The 22,429-nt window shown below is 36.2% G+C and overlaps 1 protein-coding gene across 3 annotated transcripts in view; it reads left to right on the top strand.

The window, feature by feature from the left end:
* SNX29 (sorting nexin 29) overlaps positions 1–22,429 on the top strand; it is a 659,946-nt gene that overhangs the window by 592,760 nt on the left and 44,757 nt on the right. For all 3 annotated transcript variants that reach the window (XM_078152787.1, XM_020978396.2, XM_020978398.2), the window contains one exon: positions 1,775–1,914. In XM_078152787.1, coding sequence (XP_078008913.1) covers positions 1,775–1,914 — 140 coding nt within the window. The remainder of the gene's footprint in view (positions 1–1,774; positions 1,915–22,429) is intronic.

Genomic DNA, 22,429 nt, shown 5'->3' with positions numbered 1-22,429 from the left:
TTCTGATTCTTCTTTCACAACATGACTCTTGTGAAAATATGTTTAATATGATAGTACACGCATAGCCTATATCAGATTGCATGCTGTTTTGGTTAGGGGGGAAGGGAGGGAGGGGGAAATTTAGAACTCGAAATCTTATAAAAGTGAATGTTGAAAATGAAAATTCAGTCAATTAGTTTTTTTAAAAAGTGTTGTTCTGGGTGCTTAGGAGACAAAAACAAAAATGGAAAAACTCCTAATCTCTAAGCATCTCCTCTTCTAATGGGGGTAAAAGGTAGGGAAGATGATATCCTCAGATAAGTAGACCAAAGCTAGTATAAGGTCCTAAGGCACATCTAGAAGATATCCCAAGCTCTCAATGTCTGAGTCCCCAAGAGTGTAGGCCCTCTGGTTCCTTTGATATCTTGAGGCTCAGATTCTCCATGGATCCCAGGTGGACATGTATTCCCTTCAGTGCAGACCCTCTCCTGCCTTCATTGTTTTTCTAGAGGCTTTTCTTGCACAGTCACTTTGACTGACGCAAAAATATGTCTTTTAATGGGTACCAGCTGACAAAATGTTAAATTTCTGCAGATATTTTAGCAGCTTTTCATTATCTATGCCTGATGCTAAATTACTATATTGTAAGCTCCTTGAGGCCAGAGACAGTGTTGGTTGTTTCATTTTGTTTCCCCACATACATTAAGGCGTTGAGAACACATGGTTTCATAAGCATGGGAACTCCTATTGGGTAAACTCCCTCCACCAATGCAGCTTTAAACCTATCTGTACTGTACATACGGCCTTGGAAAATTGCTTGAGTCTGTTTGATTTTATGGTCATGTGAAGACATCCAAGCTGAATAACTGTAGGGTTGAAACCTAGGTCCAAGGCATAACCAGCAGTGGTCTTGATGTGGTATCCAAAAGTGTTCCCTTTTGGTAGTTTTTATAGTTGATATATTTTGTAGAACTAAAGATGGAACATCAGCTAATGTGTGCAGCACGGAAGCATATTTATAAAGTTAATGAATAGGGATTCTATTTATACCTCTACTGTGAGGAATAAGATAGGTCAGCATAAAACCTCATTCACTAATTATTGATTTTAGCATTTGAAAGTGTTAGCATTTAAAGTGTTAGTTGAGTCTGGGTTCCCAAGGTGAAATGCAAAATGAATAAAATTTACCTCTCTAAGGCTATAAACTGAAGAGAACGTGCAGATGTGTATTGATGGAGGGAAGTGTTTCCTCATCTGGGAGTTCTCTATAGCAATTAAATTGTATTTCCAAGTCCCTGTTCCTAGACCTATGAAATTCAAACATGTTTGTGGACATCACAGTACATTTATCTATAATTGCTAATGGCTTTAATAAAGCCAGTGTGTCATGTTTATCTATTGTAATAAAACATACACAGTATATTAGTTTCTTAATTGTTATTTTCTATGGGAGGGTTAGTTATGTTAGTTATGATAGTTATATTTCACATATTCAAAATGGAAGTTGTAGGACTTAGAGTTCTGTTTCTATGGCCCTCTGATTTTGCATACATCATTCTTTCTCTGATATAATTGTTGAGGGAAGAAACATAAATGTCTTTAATAACAAAATGTACACTGGTTCCTTGGAAGAACAGATTCAATTGCCAATTCTATTGTGTGAGATAGGCAAAAGCCAAATAAAGTCCATTTGCAGATGATCTTGAGTATCATCTGTCAATGTTTATCAAAATAGCAAATACAATTCAGTAGGCCAATCTATTTCAGCAAATCTTTTGTCTTTTCTTTTTTTCAGGATGCAAAGTTTGTAGAGGAGAGACGAAAACAACTACAGAATTACTTAAGAAATGTTATGAACAAAATAATCCAGGCTGTCCCAGAGTTTGCAGCCAATCCCAAAAAAGAGACTCTTATTCAATTGATGCCATTTTTCATGTGAGTATATGACAAATGACTATGTGATCTTTAAAGAACAAAAACAACATATTAACCTTGTTTTTCTTCTTCTCATGGAATGGAGTACCATTTAATTTCCCCAGACACAGTGGGCACTTATATGGACTTTAAAATTTTTAAAAACATATGAAACAGAGAATACATTCATTTTTTATGTGATTATGAGTTTATTTGAATTACATTTATCACTGAGTTTTCAAATAACCAGTGTGCAATTAAAAATTATACTTGATTTGCAAAATAAAACAGAACCACTAAGTGCACATTTTTGCACATTTCAAAGGTATCATTGATATTCCACAAAATCAATGATAAGAATTTCTCTCCACAGATTCGATTATTCTCATACAAAAATGACTCATGGGATACATTAACATAAAAAGATAACACTGCTTGCTTTCAGTACTCAAAACATTAATGGTTTCTTTGGTGCTTCATGGTTTTAGTATACAGTCTTCATGAGTTGCTTTTGGCCTCATAGCCAACCTTTTAGTGATGAGTCTAGGCACACTTACAGCTGGTGCTTCCATGATAGATATATACGTGTTCTGTTGCCAGGTGGTTGACTGAAGCCATTCCAGCGTGGTAAGATATTCAGCATCTCATGCTCCACCAGCTAGCACTGCTTCTCACAGCTATGGCAATGGTATGGTAATAATAGCTAGGTGGCACAGTGGGTGCAGCACTAGGCCTGGAGTCAGGAAAGCCTAAGTTCAAATCTAACTTGAGACATCTACTACCTGGTCAAGTCATTTAATTTGTGCTTTGGTTCCTCATTGGTAAAATGGGAATAATAACAGTACCTACCTCCTAGGGCTATTGTGAGAATAAAATGAGATAATATTTTTAAATGCTTTGCAAACTTTAAAGCACTGTGTTAATGCTTATAATAATAATAATTATTAATTAGACTTTTGCAGCTGGTGTGGTGTATATCAGCCCTTCTCACCTATAAAGTTTTAGCAGTGTGGGTTTAAGATCCTGAACCAGAGCCTTTTTTTGGAAACATTTTTTTTCTTTTTTAAGGCAATTGGGGTTAAGTGACTTGCCCAGAGTCACACAGCTAGTAAGTGTCAAGTGTTTGGTCTGAGGCCGGATTTGAACTCAGGTCCTCCTGACTTCAGGGCCGGTGCTCTATCCACTATACCACCTAGCTGCCCTCCTGAACCATATTCTTAAATAGTCTAAAATTCATTGTACTACTGAATCTTCCAAATTCTCAAAATCTTTTTGTCTTGCCTCAGTGATAGAGCTAGGTATTGGACTTAGGATTTCATTTGTATAGGGAGCTCTCAGGTGAAGCACCATTCTACCAATAGTGGTTGGCACCTTTTGTGTAGCTTTTAGTCTTAGAGAATGCCTCAAGCACTGGAGGTCAGGGGGCTTACCCACAGTCACAGGTTGGTCAGTATGTGTCAGAGCCAGGACTTAAGTCCACACCTTCTAGGCTTTGAAGTTGATTCTTTATCCACTAGATCATGCTACCTTCCAGTCATTCTTAATTGTGATAATTGTCACTAATTATTATCAAGATATGCTGTTAATAAATGTCAAATTTAGCCTGTGTACAATTTCCAAAATTACACGAAATACTTTATTTTGTTGTCTTTCATGTGGGAAGTCCTTATTCCATATGAGACAGTAGATAAGTTTGATGTTTGTCACTCAAAAATTATTTGTGACATAAATGCCTGATTTCTGTGTTTTCCTAGGGCCCCAAACATAAAGTGCTCAAGTCATTCTTTTAAAGGCACAAAATTAATACGTGAACCATCTTTGAGATAATCTGATTTTTATTCTCACCCTTTTAGTAAAATTCTACCTCAGTCTAAGAACTGGGCCAGTATAAAGCAGGTCCCCAAGCTGTCTGAGATAAAAAAGCTGGGAAAACCGTAGGTGTTAATGTTTCTGGTTAGAGCAACTCTAGTAATTTCTAGTGCCTGTTTACCAAACATCAGTCAGTTGAATTGTAAAAATTGTATGTTAATGTGAACATCTCTGTATATTATGTAATTTCAGTTGCACTGGTTACCATTAATCAGAGCTGAGGAAAAAAACTTTTTTGTGCCTGATTAATATAGAGAACATAAAGTTCAATTGCATGGGCCTTTTTAAAAAAGAAATTCTGTGGGAGACTAACAAATGACAAAATATTGATTTTGGAATTTTGACTAAATATTGGTCCATATTTCAGTTGCTGAAATAAAGCAGTTTTTTCCTTGGCTTTACTTGCTCTCCCAAGTCACAGTGAATTTTTTTGAGGGAGAAGGAATTTACAGATTGAAATATTCATATTGGCATAATGAAGCTAGATTTGCAGCCAGGTGCCTGGCATACCAGCGGCATTTTGGATGCAAAGGTTTTCGACCTGCTAGGAGCTCTGTGCACCTATAAGCAGCAGTGGATTTTAATTAGCCAGGCCTGAGAAGTTAACAACAGGGCATTTCTTCTTGCAGAAATCAGGTAGAGTGGAAATCTTGCCTAAGAAAACTGCCTCCCAAAGACTTTATTATTATTCTGAATCTTGGTAAATTCTCCCTAGTTTTTTTGGTTAATCTAAGGTTACAGTGACCCCTTTTTGTTAATGAGAAGAAAAATCTTTAGTCATTAAGGACCAAGAATATCATGTGAACTAAGCACATTAATTAAAGATTTAGCAGAATGAATTTTGCTTATAAAAATCTTCATTCTGGACTTATCCATGTTAACAAGAGAAATAGTTCTTAATGGAAAAATAGGATGGCAATAAAGTGTACTAGCCCCAGTTACTTTGAATTCTACTTTGTTTATGAAGCAGCCTTCATGAGAGGTCTTATACTAAAATACTGAGTAAACAAATAGAAGGCCCTGTTGTCTCCCTTATGCTGAACATCCTATGCTTTTAATTGTTCTGCTTTTTTTTTAATTAGAGGAACTGTGACCTGACTTGCTGTCATAGAATAAAGAAATGTCAGATGTTTTGAAATTGCCTTAATGAAGAATTTATATTATAAGAATTCATTTTGTGACACTGGACTGCACATGGTAGTGGCTTGAGTGATTTGTTGCCCCATCATTTAGCAGGTTATTCAAATGTTTTTCAGCAAAGTAATTCATCCTTGGGAAATGCATCATGTTATGCTGTTCCTTGAGGGAAAAAAGTAAAACGGGGGTGGAAGAAAGAATAATGTAGGTCACAGCACAAATTCCTAGCTGAATTTTTCAGCAGAAAACTAAGTTGATTTTTTTTTCCCACTTCTGCTGCCACATTCACTCTTTAGGTTGTTAAATATATTTTACCAAGATGTTGCTCAGCTATACTGTAGTCCCAGTGAGCTGCAGTTTAGCTAGAAATATGATGTGTGCCATCTTAAACTATTGTAAGAGCTGGGTGATTGATTTGGTGTGACAGTCTGACCTTGGTATAGTCACTGCTCTCTGAATTGGAAGCAGAACTCAGTACTCACTTATGGGCCACAGTATTTCTGTATCAGGAGATGAAATTATCTGGTGGGTGGAAACCTGGGGGCATTGAAGTCTTTGGCATTGTTCATTTAACCATTCTGAAATTATAGCTTCATTCCTGTATCTTTTTCAACACAAAATTTCTATGACTGGAGTTTTGAAACACAAATTCCCCCAACCCCTATGCTCCCTTGGTTGTGGTAATGGTTTTCTACGCATTGCTTGGATGGGAAGATTGATGATGGTTAAAACTTCTTCAGAAAATGTTTAGAATTGCTTGGTCCAGTAAAAGGAACATTTCACATAGGGTGTCTCAAACCAAAGGATCATGTGAGGAACAGTCAAACCAAAGCCTTTCCCTACACAAAAATTCTACTGAATTCTACTGTTCCTCCCAAAGAACCAATTTCCTAAAATTAATCTTCCTTCCTTCCTTCCTTCCTTCCTTCCTTCCTTCCTTCCTTCCTTCCTTCCTTCCTTCCTTTCTTTCTTTCTTTCTTTCTTTCTTTCTTTTCTTTCTTTCTTTCTTTCTTTCTTCTTTCTTTCTTTCTTTCTTTCTTTCTTTCTTTCTTTCTTTCTTTCTTTCTTTCTTTCTTCTGTCTTTCTTTCTTCCTTCTTCTCCTTCTTCTTCCTTCCTTCCTTCCTTCCTTCCTTCCTTCCTTCCTTCCTTCCTTCCTTCCTTCCTTCCTTCCTGCCTTCCTTCCTTCCTTCCTGCCTTCCTTCCTTCCTTCCTCCCTCTCTCTTTCTCTCTCTCTCTCTTTTTGTGTGTGTCTCTCTCTCTCTTTCTCTCTCTCTCTCTCTCTCTCTCTCTCTCTCTCTTTCTTTCTTTCTTTCATTTGAAAGAAGCTCTTGCCAACTGACAGCAAGATAAGAGATCATGTTAAATGGTATTTAGTTATAAGACCTGTGCTGTCACTATTTGGGGGACCCTAGTTTTTAGAGGTGTCAAAAAGTAGAATGTGGTAGAAATACAGCAATAATGAATAATCTCTAGTGTGCAGGTCTTTAAAAACCAACCCCACACCTCATAGAAATAATGCTAATTTTTATATGAATAAGTAATATATTCACTCTTTTCCGATATTCATATACTCTTCCTATTCCCTAGGAATTCTCGAAGTAATTAATAATGTTTCCTTGATTTTGGTCTCTTCTTTCTCTGTACTTATTGGTGAGGCAGGTTTAACTCAATTCTTGGCAGTGATTATTCAGATAGTAATGAACTCTAGAAGAATTCCTAAAATGTGCATTAATTTCAAGGCTGTATGTGTCATCTACTAGTGGAGAAAAACTCTCATTGAAAGTGTCTTATTTTATAATATTTAAGATACTAGGAAACCTGTATATTGACTATTGGTGTTATAACTTCTATATTTTGGTAAAATGAACCACCACAGTAACAATAATAATAATCGATTGTAGCAGTGGTATTTATGAAACACTTTAAGGTTTACAAAGCGCTTAATAATTACTATTGCATGCTATTATTATCCCCATTTCACAGAGAGAGGTTAAGTGACTTGCTTGAAGGTCTTACAGCTAGTGAGTGTCTGAGGCTGGATTTGAACTCAGGTCTTCCTGACTCTAGGTCCTGCACTCTATATACTGCACCACCTTGCCACCTGACATACAAAATATTTTTATAGACAGCATACTTGCTGGTGTCCTCAGAAATACATGTGGTCAACACCTATAGCCCTTGTTTTCTATGCTATTCATTTGAGACATATACAGTCTTTTTTTCTCTCATCTTGTTATATATATATGTCTGATTTTTCCAAATAGATTGTATAAGCCCAGAGGTCAGGGACTGTACCTTTATATCTCTGTGTATAGCTGTACAGTGTCTGTTATAGTGACTTATGTAGAATAAGGCATGTAATAAATGTTATTAATTGGCTCCTCACATGGGAACTTCTGCAGCATCCTACCACCTAGCAGGGACTGTGGTTAAATTCTTTTTCTTTCCAAATAGAAGCACATTTGGAAGCAATGCAGATTATTAATAGTGGGCCTATGGATTCCAAATAAAATTAAATATGCTAGCTCAGAGTGTCAAGAGCAGAAGGGGGATTTAATCACAGGAATACATTCTTCATAAACATATGTGCAGTGATCATTACAAAGCTGTAAGCATCTGGCCCTGCCCTTTGGTCTGACCAGTGTCACAGTGAGAAGGTGGTGCCTTGAAAGAAGATACAGTACTATCTTGTGTTTTTGCACATCCCCATGAGGAGGTTAATAAAGCTACCCATTGTTTAAGAATGGCAGAAAGTGTAGACTATTTGGAAACCTTTATCAGCTTGAAGAACCTGAGAAATTAACACCTAAACCCAGAGTATTAAGAATAGCAAACCAGGTTGGCCGAAGATCAGCTGAGCAGGTGGCAAAGCACAGCTGCTGTGACAGTCAGGTTTAACCTTGTCAGTGGGGAAACTGCGGAGAACAAGTTATTGATGGCAGCAAAGGGGAAGCTGCATCCTAACAAGCACCAAATAATTTGTCATGCATTTAAGTAGAAACTTGATAAGATGTGCTGCTCTGCATAGAAACATAAATCAATAGTTCGGTTTGGGTAGGAAATGTCTCTCTCAGAAGTAATTGGTTTTAAAAGGCTTGGCAGCTTGGTGAGGCCAGAGTGGATTGTTTACTGTTCTTAATAGGGATTATTCCATTGCAGAATGTTTCATTCATTCTGCTGATTAGCATTTCACACAATTTAGGGCTTCTGTTCTAGAAGGTCAGAGGTGGTGCAGCTTGATTAGCCTACAAACTGACAATTGTGCTGCTGATCCAATCAGCAATGACTCGATAGAAACACATCACCCTACTGATGCCTTTTAGATTTTGAGGGGATCCTTATTATTTCCATGTAGCATGTTGTTAGAGATCATTTGTTGTAGTTTTCCTGTGGAGAGAAAATATTGAGTTTGTAAAGGTTGTATTGGCCAAAATCTTTCCTTTGTTCAGAAATGCTTATTGCTTTTCAAAAGAACAAGGATGTTTCTAGGATTTCTCTTTATTCTTTTGATTTTTTTTTCTTTTGCCATTTATGGTAGCCATTGAGAAAAGCCTAGCCATTCTGTTACCAAAAACAAAAATGAAAAAGCCAACCAACACTCCCTTCCATTTTTTTCAGTCTGTTTTTATAAATAGCAAGCTAGCCTTAGAATTTAATTAACTTTTATTTAAGGAAGTTGGTATGAGGATAGCAAAAGTTGAAAATAAATATACACTTCCTTACCTGTCCTATTTAAAAATAAAAAATTTGTCTGCGTATTAACTTTTAAATCCAGAAGCAATAACTATCAAAAGATGAATTCATACTTTCCAAGACATGCTCTTTCACCCCTTTCCTTGACCCCATAATGCAGGGAATGTCGTTACATTTCTAGGCTGGGTCCCAGGTAATTGTAGGATTCAGTTCAATTGTAATTCTTTGAAATTTGGTATTCATTCTTTCTTGCTCTCAAGAATGCACCATCAGCTCTGTCACATGCCTCGTGACTGGTTAATCTTTGCTTCCTACTGGCGGTGAAAGTTTTAACTACATTTTACATAAAGTAGAGTTTTGCCTTTTAAAGCCTGAATTTTGTGGGTTGCTGTCCTTGGTCCTGCCCAAAGCTCTTTATTCACTGTATGTTCTTGTTTAAAATGTTCTCATAGAGTCATAGAATGTTAGAGCTATAGGGGACCTTAGAGATCATCTAATTTATTTTTGCTTTACAACTCAGAAAACTGAAGCCTGGTATTTGCAGAAAGGCTAGAAAATGAGTCTGAGCAAGGTTTTAAAGCTTCAGCAATTCAGCAGGATTTGACTTGCTTTAGCAAAGGAGTATTGGGGCATCCTGCCATACTATTTCTGTCATTTTAGAACATAAAGCTTAGAAACTTTATAATCTAATCTCTCTACTGATAATACTTTAAAAATATGTTCTACAGACATTTATTGAGAACCTACCCTATACAAGGCCCTTTGCTATGAAGGACACACAGCATGATCCTGCCCTTCAGGATACTACAGACTAGTAGGAAGTTTAAAGCAGTCCCATATCACTAATGTGAGACATAGTGTGGCCTGTGCCATAAAAAGAGCTACCAAAGTACTATGGGAGTTCAAGATATCTTTGCCTATTAAGACTTAATAGGCAATCATCTGGGGATTGTCTTAGAAAATATTATTCAGAAGGAAAAGTAGCTAATGAATTGATGAATAAGAATGAGACTCCATATTTTTACCTTTTAAAATTTTTATACAGGGATATATCCTGTGGTCAACTTGTGGTTTTCTTCTTACCAGTGTGTTCTAGTAATTTAGGTAGAGAAACTAATCCCTTGACAAGAAGTAGGTTACCCCTTCAGTGTTTTGTGCTCAGGTTTATCTGATGACTTGTGTATTGGATGGACAGACCCTGTTTATTTTGTGTATTGTGTATTGGAGGGACAGATTCTCAAGACTGCCAATTGACTTCTGAATTCTTTGGAATCATATCAGAAGCTTGGATTATGAACACAAAGCTAGAGGAAACAAAAGAATCCAATGGAAAGCTGTTGCTTCAAAAAAAAAACAGCCCATGAATTTTAAAGAAAATCTGTAGAACTGCCTAGAATATCTCTTTGTGGTAGTTAGTTCCTTTCCTTCAGGCAAGTGAAGCTGTGAGTGTGCAGCTCTGTGATATAAACAGGCGTTCCTCAGCCACTGACTCCAAGAAGAGGACTGAGGTAGTGGCAAGTCAATTCAGAACAGTCCCCTGGCAGTTATTTTTCTAGCTGGGTGGGTTAGGACATTACCTGAAGAATGCCAATTGTAGTTGTACTTAACCTGGGATGAGATGTAATTCATAAATATATAAATTACATATTTTATATTTGTATTTGTTTTTCAAATGATTTCATTTTACATATGTGTAGTTAGAGGCTTGTGAAAAATAAGGATGCAGAAGTAAGATACAAAAATTATTAAACTGTTTGCCCAAGAGCCTTGTTTATTTTTTGTTAGTAAAAGAAAAAAATTATATTTTCTCCAGTTTCAACAAGGTCAAGTCAAAGCATTCGGCAGACTTATTAACTTTTAAATAAAGAAGTATAATGCTTTGGACAGAGTCTTAGGTAATATCAATAATACTTTTCCTCTGAAGCACTATTTTCCTCACAGGCACTATTATTTATCTGTCTTCTAGTGCTATACTTTAAAATGATGGGTTGAGGCAATGTGGTATACTGAGATGAGTACTGCATTTAAAGCCAGAGGTTCTGGGTTCAGTTCCCTAACCTGATATTCATCGCCTTTATGACCTTGGGCATTTAACCTCTTCTGAGTCTCAGTTTTCTCATCTGTAAAATGACCTGGATTAGCTTATCTTTAAGGTTATTTTAGCTCTAAATCTGTAATAATGATGAAAGTTTCAAAATCTAAAAAATAGAACAAAAAAAAAAGAAAAAACGCAAAACATCTTCATTTTTCCAGTCACCATTCTTCTTTTTCTGCATCACATTTTTCTGATATTATGCCTAGAGAGGCTATATAGTGTCCCCACCAAAAAAAAAAAGTCATGAAGATTTAGACTCAGCTTCTGATTCATTGACTCTTGAGATGCTAGTCTCATTATATGACTTCTCAGTGGCCCCTACCAGCTCTCTAAGGCTATAAGTTCCATAGCACTTGCTGGTATGGATTGGTAAAGGGAATTTCCTCATTGAAATTTCCCTTCACAGGCTGGATCCTTATCTTCAAGGATACAAATCCTGGGGGCAGAGCTAATGTGGTGGAGTGAAAGCAATGACTTGCTTGAGCTCTCCCCAAACCCCTCCAAATACCTGTTAAAAAATGGCTCTAAACAAATTCTAAAGCATCAGAACCCACAAAAAGACAGAGCGAAACAAATTTCCAGCCCAAGACAGCCTGGGTAGTTGATCAGAAAGGTCTAACGTGCAGGGCAGGGAGAGGAGTGCAATTTGGTGTGGGCATGCAGGCCTCAGAGGACTGAATCATAGGCAGCTGTGGCGGTTTCCAGACTTCTCAATCCATGAATGTCAAAGACAACTTAGAAGGTTAATGGGAAAAGTCTGTTTTTGCGGTGAGAGAGAGAAGTGTGGTGGTCTCAGATCCAGTCCCTGAGCCTGGCTCCAGGGTGGTGGCTGTTTCCGGAGCTTCCAGCCCACAGACTGAGGGGGAATCGAGTGGCTGATCAGAAGGGGATTGCAGGGATCTCTTTGCCAGTGCTGAGGCAGGAATCTCTTGCTTTGCCCTTGCTTGGATCTGGGTGACAGTTCTGGGTGGCGGTCCTGGGAGGAGGAGGAGTGCTGGTGTGGTGAAGCTTGTACTGGTGGTAGAAAGGAAATTCCTCACAGTTCCAAGACAGAAAAGAGTGCTTGCCGTCACTCATAGACCAGAGCACAGGCCAGGAAAGGAGTAAACACCTCACCCCTTATCATACCACCTTGGGAGAACTGAAAATTTACAGGTCCCTACTAGTATCTCTGAAAATAGCTGTACAAACCCCCAAAGCTTGGGACAGTACATTCTCCACATTGGAAGCAGATCCCTACCTTAACAAAGAGTTTAAAACTCAAGTAATTGGCTGGGATCATGAGTAAACCTTGCAAAAAGAGTAAGACCATTGAATCTTTTTTTGGTAACAAAGAAGATCAAAACATACAACTAGAAGAAGACAACAAAGTCAAAGCTCCTACATCCGAAACTTCCAAGAAAAATATGAATTAGTCCCAGGCCTTGGAAGAGCTCAGAAAGGATTTTGAGAAGCAAATAAAAGAAATAGAGGTAAAGCTGGGAAAAGAAATGAGAGTGATGCAAGAAAATCATGAAAAACAAGTCAACAGCTTGCTTAAGGAGACCCAAAAAAATACTTAAGGAAATAACACCTTGAAAAATAGCCTAACCCAAATGGCAAAAGAAGTCCAAAAAGCCATCAAGGAGAAGAATGCCCTAAAAAGCAAAATAGGCCAAGAATAGAAATTCTTCTGATTTCCAGAACTCAAGAACTTCTTTATGTATGTTGTATATATTTATGAATAAAGTAACACACCTAAATAGTATGTTGCCTCTGGCCTTCTTTGACCTTCTTTCCAATGTTTTGTGCACAGAGCTACAGGACTATTTTGCATTTCATGCTTCTGGAAAAGCAATCAAGTACAGTAGCAAGAATACTAACCATGGTGTCAGAAATTCACATACTGCCTTTGATACTTACTGTCTTTGTGGTCTTGGCCAAGTTACTTAACCTTCATTCATTCAATTGCCATTTCTATGTACATAATTTTCAGGTCTGTTTATCTAGCCCCAACCTGTCTCCTGACCTCCAGCATCTCATTGTCCTTTTGGGCATCTCAAACTGGATGTCCTGTAAACATCTTAAGTTCAGCATGTCCAAAATGGAACTTATTTTCTTTTCACTCCAAACCATCCCCTCTTCCTAATTTTCCTTTTACTGCTGAGTTACCACTATCCTTCCAATTACTCAGGGCTCAAAATTCCAATTACTCAGACTCCTCCTACCATATACAATTTATTGCTAAGTGTTATCAATTCTACCTTCATAACATTTCTTATTTGTGCCCCTACTTTCTTCTGATACTGCTACCACATACTTACATACCCTAATTGCCTGACACCTCACTATTATGGTAACCTGGCTTGTCTCCCTGCTTAAAATCTTTCTCTACTCCATTTCATAATCCACTTGTCTACCAAAGTGATCTTCCCAAAACATAGGTCTGACCTATGTCAGACCCCACCCTACTCAATAAACTCCGGTGTTCTCCTGTTACCTCCCAAATCTGTAAAATCCTGTCTTTGACTTTTAAAGCCCTGCACGTGCTGCTCTCTTCCTACCTTTCCAGTCTTCTTACTTCCCTTCACAGGAAGATAGGTGGCTCAGTAGATAGGGCACTGAACCTCTAGTCAGGAAGACCTGAGTTCAGATCCAGCTTCAGACACTTACTGGCTGTGTGACCTTGGGCAAATCACTTAACCTGTTTGGCTCAGTTTCTTCAGCTGTAAAATGGGGACAATAATGCACCTTACAGAGTTGTGAGGATCAAATGAGGTAATATTTGTAAGGCACTAAGTACAGTACCTGGCACGTAGTAGGCACTATATGTATGCTAGGCATTTCCCCCCATTAGATCATGATCTCTTTGAGGGAAGAGACTGGTTTTTTTGCCTCTTTTTTGTATCCCCAGTGCTTAAGCATAGTGCCTGGCACATAGGAGGCACTGACGACTTTACGTATTCTACAGTTCAGTGACACTGATCTCACAGCTCTTCCTCAAACAAAATACTTTCAACTCTGTGCATTTCCACTACCTGTCCAACAGGCCTAGAATGCTCTCCTTTCCCACTTTTGTCTCTTGTTTTCCCTGACTTCCTTCATGTCTCGGCTAAAATCTGATCTTCTGCCAGAAGCCTTTCCCAGTCCCCTTTAATGCTAGTGTATTTCCTCTGAGGTTATCAATTTGCCTTGTATATATTTTATATATACATAGTTGCTTATATGCTGTCTCTTACATTAGAATGTGAACTCTTTGGGGGCAGGGACTATTTTTTTTTTTTTGCTTTTCTCTGGAACCTTAGCCCTTAGCACAGTGCCTGACATGTAGTAAGCATTTAATAAAGGTTTATCCCCTCACTGGATTCCCTGGACTTCAGATTCTTCTTTTGCAAAATAAATGGTTGTCCTATGTGACCTCTAAATACACTTCTAGCTCTAAATATATGAAACATTTATGAAACAAATATCATGAAATAAATGCCTGTCAGACACAGGGCCTCTAATTGGTTTGGGAAGAGGGGGATGCTAGTAACTATAGATTGCTGTATCCTTTTAGGAAGACACAGTTCGTTGGGTTTTGCATCATACTGACTGGTTTTTGTTTGTTTTTACTCTGATGAGTACAGCCCTAGACACAAGTTCAACTCAGGGTGTGTGTGTGTGTGTGTGTGTGTTTGTGTGTATACACATACATAATTGTACTGTCCAGCTTTATTTACAAAGAACCTAGAAACATGGTTTGTTGTCTTGCTTCAAAATTAGCCCTTCAACACTCAGAGAAGTTAACTATAATGGTATTTCTTTGTACAAGTAGCTTATGGCTTTGGTGGCCCAGCCCTCTACCGATGCCAAAGATTACGTTTATGTATAGGAATTATATACATGTCCCCAACCAGTCTTCTTAACAAGAAGGTTGCCTTAGCACTTGCTAATAGGCATCATTTATCTTTAGAAATGTATTTCCAGTCTATTTTTGGTAAGGCAAACTTATTGTAAAATATTAGCTGACAAATTCATTTAACGGTAAGGTTGCAGTAATATATACTTTGATTGGGTCTGTCTTATAAATTTCCCAGGGTAGCTAAAGAGTTTCTGTTGAACAATTTTCATGAAAACAGTAGGGACCATGTTTGGACTTGGAAGATAAAATTCCCAGGACAGAAATAAACATCTCAACGTTCTGCTTAGAGAATCTGCTTCCCTTTCCGCTTCAGAAGGAAGCATTATTCAATTCAGTTCAACCCAAAAAACATTTGTTTAGCACCTGCTAGGTGTTAGGCATTGTCCAAGATTCTGAGGATACAAAGATTTTTACAATGTGGATTCTATTTTTGAGGTGCTAACAGCCTAATGAGGGAAAAGATATACATACATACATACATACATATATGTAAACAATTATGCTAGAGGAGAAAACATGGCAAGTACATCAGAGAGATTAAGGCAAAATGTTATAAGAAATTTTAATAGGGAATAATCATTGGTGATTATTTTCAAGCAGAATAAAAAATTAAGGATGTTGGATATGGAAAAATAATCTAGTTATATCCCATCATTTTATATGTTAAAACAAAGTGAACCAGAGAAGTTCAATGTTTTTGCTGAATTTCACAGTTATTTTGTAGCAGATACAGGATTAGCATCCAGCCCTTTTGACTCTTCATAGTCACAGTAATTCTGCTTCCATTAGATGCAGTCAAAAATATTTTAAGAGTTTTGGTTAGCACATCTTTTTCTTCTCTTAATGGCTCCCCTTTTTCCCTCTCTTGCCAAAGAAAAAGGAAAGGAAACATGAAACGTCTTGCCCTGGAAGCATGATATTGCAGTAATGGAAAAGGTTAGCTATCCTATTATCTGCTGGTACATCCGCAAATGATCTGATGATTTTTTTACTTGTCTTAGTGATATTTTAATCCTTCCCAATATGGCATTACTATACTAAACTTGATTATTACTGACAGGGAAGAACTGGTTGCTGAAATAGAAAGAGCAAGACTCTTAGGGACAGATGACTGTTTGACCATAGAAAAGAAGAGGAAGGATAAACAGTGTAACACAACCATTGCATTTTGGGACAGCATATTTCAAAAGAGTTTGAGGAGAGGATAGATGGTGGGATCCATTTGGTGAATGATGTGAAAAGGGAACTCCATTCAAGAGGGATATGTAGCACTCAAGAATGAAATTCTGAATACATAAACAGGAATTATTCCTGTTAGGAGAAAAGAAAGGAGAGCTTCCTGAAAAGACTGGGGGGTATGCATATGGAACTTATCGACAAAATCAGATAAAAAAAAACGTGTATGCAAGATGAAAACAAAGCTGAGTAACAGAGAATATGTAGAACATATGTCATTTGTTGACTATAGTAGCTTTATAACCTGAACCTTTTACAATAGCTAGACTATTAAACAGGTAAATGGAAAATGCAGATCCTGTCTTGGATTACACCAAGACTAAAACAGTGGTATTTAGTAGGGATGGCAAATTCAGAAGCTTAATTTTTATATATGGAAAAAATAAAAATTTTAAAAGAAATATTGAAAGCCATCATAGACAATAAAGTGATATCAATACTAAACATCTATGTACCAAATGGCATAGCATCCAGATTGCTAAAGGAAAAGTTAAATGAATTATAGTAGGAAATAGACAGTAAAACTATACTAATGGGGACCTCATTTTTCCCCTCTAAGAGCTAGACAAATAGATAACGATAAAACAAATGAGAAAGAAGTCAAGAAGATGAATAGAATCTTAGAAAAGTTAGCTACGATAGATCTCTGGAGAAAATGGAATGGCAATAGAAAAGAGTATGCCTTTTTCTCAGCTGTACGTAGCACATTCACAAAAATAAACCAGGTATCAGGACATAAAAGCCTCAAAACCAAATGCAGAAAAGCAGAAATGTTAAATGCACCCTTTCTGGATCATAATGAAATAAAATTACATGTAATAAAGGGCCTTGGAACCATAGATTAAAAATTAATTGGAAACTAAATAATCTAATCCTAAAAAATGAGTGGGTTAAAGAACAAATTATAGAAGCAACCTGTCATTTAATTAAAGAGAATGCAATAACACAACATTCTAAAATTTGTGGGATGCAGCCAAAGCAATTCTTAGGGGGAAAATTGTATCTCTAAGCACATACATCAACAAAAGAAAGAAAGAGAAGATCAACAAATTGGGCATGCAAATTAAAAAAAAAGCTAGATAAAGAACAAATTAAAAATTGCCTATTAAACACCAAAATGGAAATACTGAAAATCAAAGGAGAGATTAATAAAGTTGAGAGCAAAAAAAATAAAGTACTAATAAATTAAACTAAGAGCTGGTTTCAGGAAAAAAAAAACACCAACCAATAAAATAGATAAACCATTGATTAATTTGATTTTAAAAAGAGAAAATAAGACCAATTTATCAGTATCAAAAATGAAAAGTGTAAATATACCACTAAAGAAGATGAAATTAAAGCAATTTTTAGGAGGTTGGTTTTTTTCCCCCAATCATATGCCACTAAAACTGACAATCAAACTGAAATGAATAACTATTTGCAAAAAAATAAACTGCCAATATTAGATTGTTGTTATTTGTTCTTCGTTAGCAAAAACAACCATGACATCAGGAAATCGATGCTATGACTTGCAAATGAATTGGATTTAAGTGAGGGAGGGCTGTGCAAAGTCACCAGCCTTACTTTCTCCTCTGGAGCCATCTGGGTCCAGGGCAAGATATAGATCAGGACAACTGGAGATGCCCTCCATCCATATTAACAGAAAGGAAATAGAATACTTAAATAATATCTGAGACAAAGAAATTGAACAAGCCATTAATGAGCTCTCTAAGGAAAAAAAACCCCAAGGACCAGATGGATTTACAAGCAAATTCTACCAAAATTTAAGAAACAGTTCATTCCAATACTATATAAACTATTTGAAAAAATAGGTAAAGGAGTCCTACCAAATTCCTTCTATGATGCAAATATTGTTTTGGTATCCAAACAGTTAGAGAAAAAAGGGAAAGATAACTATAGACCAATTTCCTTAATGAATATTGATGCAAAAAAAATTAATAAAATACTGGAAAGGATACTGCATCAATATATTACAAAGATCATATACTATGACCAGGTGGAATTTATACCAGGAATGAAGGGCTGGTTCAATATTAGGAAAATTATAAGCATAACTGAGCACATTAATAACAAAACAATAAAAATCATATTACTATATTAATAGATACAGGAAAAGCTTTTGACAAAATACAATACTCATTCTTATTAAAAACACTAGAAACCATAGGAATCAAGGGAGCTTTCATTAAAATGATAAGTAGTATCTATTTAAACCAAGAGTAAGCATTATCTTTAATGGGGAAAAACTTGAAGCCTTCCCAGTAAGATCAGGGTGCAGTACGTCCATTATCACTACTGTTATTCAATATTGTACTAAAAATGCTAGCTATAGGAGTAAGACAAGAAAAAATGAAGGAATAAAAACAGGCAGTGAGGAAACAACTATCATCTTTTGCAGAAGATATGATGGTATACTTAGAGAACCCTAGAGAATCAACTAAAAAACCTAATTGAAACAATTAGCAATTTTAGCAGAGTTATAGGATATAACAAAAGCCCACATAAATCATCAGTATTTGTATATGCTAGCAACAAAACCCAGCAGCAGATGGTATAAAATGCTTGGGAGTCTTCCTGTCAAAACAAACAGTTATATGAACATGATTACAAAACAATTTAAACACAAAGACAACTCTAAACAATTGGAGAAATATTAATTGCTTATGGGTAGGCTGAGCCACTATAATAAAAATGACAGTTCTCCTAAATTAATCTACTTATTCAGTGCCATGCCAATCAAGCAATCAAAGAATTATTTAATAGAGCTAGAAAAAATAATAACAAAATTAATCTGGAAGAACAAAAGATAAGAATATCAAGGGAATCAATAAAAAAAATGTTAAGGAAGGAAGTTTAACAGTTATAGATTTCAAACTATATTACAAAAAATGATCCTCGAAACAGTCTGGTACTGGCTAAGAAATAGAGTGGTAGATGAGTGGAATAGATTCAGGGGTGGAGAACCTGTGGCCTAGTTCTAGGTCCTTGGGTGTGTCCTTTTGCCTGAGTCCAAGTCTTATAAACAGATCCTTTTATTAAGAGGATTTGTTCTGTGAAGTTGGATTCAGTCAAGGGACTGTGCTTGAGAACCTAAAAAGCCACATGTGTCCTGGACGCCACAGATTCCCCAACTTTGTTAGCTACATAATATGTAAATGTAAATTGCCATAGTAATCTAATACTTGATATACCCAAAGATCCAAGGTTTGGGGGTAAAAACTCAACATTTGACAAAAATTATTGGGAAAACTGGAAAGCAGTTTGGCAGGAACTAGGCATAGATCAACATCTCACACCAAATACCAAGTTAAGGTCAAAATGGATAAATGATTTAGACATAAAAGGTGATATAATGAGTAAATTAGGGAACACAGAAAAAATCTACCTCCCAAGATCTGTGGATAGGGAAAGAATTTATGACGAAGCAAGAGAAAAAGAGGATCACAAGAAGTGAAATAGATAATTCTGATTACATAAAATTAAAAAGCTTTTGCACAAACAAAACTAATGCAGCCAAAATTAGAAGGAAAACAGGAAACTGTGGGAAATTTTACAGCAAGTTTCTTGGGTAAAAACCTCATTTCTCAAATATAGGGAACTGAGCCAAATTTATAAAAATGAGAGCTATTCCCCGATTGATAAGTGGTCAAAGGATATGAGCAGGCAGTTTTTAGAAGAAAACAATGAGCCAACCATTCTGGAAAGCAATTCGGAACTATACCCAAAGGGCTATAGAACTGTGGGTATCCTTTGACTCAGCAATACCACTACGAGGTTTATATCCTGAAGATACTAAAGAGAAGGGGAAAGGATCTATTTGACGTGTGATTGTGATGGAATACTATTGTGTTATAAGAAATGATGAGCAGGTTGCTTTCAGAAAAACCTGTAAAGACTTATGTGAACTTATACCAACTGAAATGAGCAGAACCTGGAGAACATTGTGCATAATAACACCAGTATTGTGAGAATGATCAGCTGTGAGGGACTTAGCTGCTGTGATCAAGACAATGAACTGAGATAGTTCCAAAAGACTCAGGATAAAAAAATGCTAGAGAGAAAACTGATAAACTCTGACTGCAGATTGAAACCTACTTTTTTTTAACCTTCTACATTTTTCTTATTTTATTTGTATCTGTTTTCTTTTGCTAAATGGCTAATATGGAAATATATTTTGCATCATTTCATATGTATAATTGATATCAAATTGCTTGCTTTCTCAAGAATGGGGAATGAGTGTGATGGCAGGAGAGAATGTAGAACTCAAAATTTTAAAAAATGATTGTTAAAAAAATTTACATGCAATCGGGAAATATTTAAAGAAATACTTAAAGTATATTTTACAAAAAGAAATATTGAAAATGAAAAATTCTGAATGTAAAGTCCCTGGGTCATTATTTGAATTATGACAGTATATTATTCCATATTGTGCTGTTTTTGTAGGAATTTGGTTTCAGTTTAGAAATCCACTCTACAGAGTGTCATTTGGATTCCTTGGGTTGCAGACCTCAGCTAAACTTTGGCCCTGGCCCAAATCTCAGATTATTAGTACTCTCATAGCCAGGTAGGTTTCATCTGTTCTGGGCTTTCATTACAAAGCCTTCAGTAGCTCTGACAAGCCACGTTTCAACTTCTGTTACCACAAAGGTGGTCTAATCAGAGAGGGACCATAAGGCATTTGAAATATCCTCTATAAGAGCCATTTGAGAGAAAAACGAAATTGGAGGTTTAGCTTCAGTTTATTAATCAACTGTAGATACTCCAGATATTTGGTATTTATTCTACAGCCAGATCTTGGACCTCAATCAGGATTGCAGTTTTAATAGTTGGGTATCTTTTAAAAAAATAAAAGAAATGTTAAAATAACTTCATTTTATCTTCTCAGCTGTAGTTGTAGCTAGCACTAGCATGATAATCGGAAGTGGATTAAAATACTAGGTCAATAATTATACACATTGACAAAGAACTAAAAACCCTCTAATTTCTTAATATCTATAGAGCTCCTGCTATCAGACCTGTTGTTTTGACTGGTAAACTAAGAAAACATGATGAGAAAATTACAGTGAAGTTCAAGCAGCTACCATATATGAAAGTACAATTATTAAAGAAAATTTTAAACGAAAATCTTTTAGATTGCTTTCAAAATACTTGAAAATAAAAGGATTTAAAATTAGTCAAAACACTAAAATGTAAGATAAAACTAAGCTGCATTTCTTTAGTATCTGTCAGAATTTTGGTTTAGCGTGAAGTTATTTTAGCATGAAATTCCAACAGTAATCAATGAATAAAAAAAAAAAGAAACCTTATTTTGAAAACCAGGGAAAGAATTTGAGAAATAGAATGGATAATCATGTTTCAGGGATGCTGTGGGTGAGACTCCTATACTGGACAGGAAATTGGACTTCAGTGACCTCTAAGGTCCTTTCATATCTTAAGATTGTGTGAACATTTTTCTAGTTTCTTTTTCTGTTCCCCAATGACATAGTTGTCTTTCTTCCACATTGCCAAGTCCTCAGTGTTGTATCTGCTCTTTTCCCCTTCTGGATTTCTACTGTCATACATACTCCTCATCGTTTCATTAATTCATTCAATATCACATACAAACAGATACAAGGCACCATGTTGTGACTGTGAGGATTTACCTCAGTATGAAGAATAGCCCCTACCATCAAAGAGTAGGAGGTGTAAGATGCTTTGGAACCATGATTTCATGTGTTGTACCCCCTCAATCCATTCAGATTACAGCCTGTCCATATAACCTTTATGTCGTTGTGATTTTTACCTATGTCTTTCCATAAATACATCATCAATGGAATGAAGGCAGAGCTTCTTAATGATTTTTTTTTTGCTTTGGACTTTTCTACTGAAGAGATTGTTCTAATGACTCACAGGAAGTTGAAATAAAAAATAAAATTGTAATAGAAGAACACCTAAACACATGCTCTCGTTGCGTTCCAAGTCACCAGGTCCAGAGTATTGGAAAAAACTGAAGTTATGATTACTGAGCTCCTAGTTTTAAAAGACTGTGGAGGAAAAAACAAAGAGAGGTAAATAGGATGATTTTCAGAAAGAAAAAGAATGAAAGAAAGAGAAAGAAGAGAGAAGGAAGGAAGGAAAGAAGGAAGAAAGGAAGGAGAGGAAGAAAGGTATTTAAACTTTAGACCAGTGAGTTTGACTTGGATTCTTGACAAAATTCTGAAATGTATTTTTTAAGGTATGGTTAGGGAACATATAAAAAAGGAAAAGAGACCATAGAGATTTAGTTTGGCTTTATCAAGAATAAACAAAGCCAGACTAAGCTCATTTCCTTTCTGAGAAGGGCATGCTATAGGTATAATTTACCTAGATTCTAGAAAAGCATTTGACATGTTTTCTTATGTCATTCTTTTGGGAAAAGATGAGGTAAATGTGGATTTTACAATAGTACATTTAGGTGGATTCAGGATTAAAAGGCCTGAAAAAAAAGTCATGGCTTGATGTCAGCTCAGAAATTGATCTCTAGTAAAGTACCCAGAGGGATTTATTGCTTGACCCTGTGATGGTTAACATTTTTATCAGTGACTTGAAAACTTGGTTTATTATCTATACAGATGGTGCAAAACTGGGAGGAATCATAAACACA

This window comes from Phascolarctos cinereus, unplaced genomic scaffold (genome assembly GCF_003287225.1).
Source record: "Phascolarctos cinereus isolate Bilbo 61053 unplaced genomic scaffold, phaCin_HiC Scaffold_4;HRSCAF=312, whole genome shotgun sequence".
NCBI classification, from domain to species: Eukaryota; Metazoa; Chordata; class Mammalia; order Diprotodontia; family Phascolarctidae; genus Phascolarctos; species Phascolarctos cinereus.
This window is presented reverse-complemented; position numbering and strand designations above follow the sequence as displayed.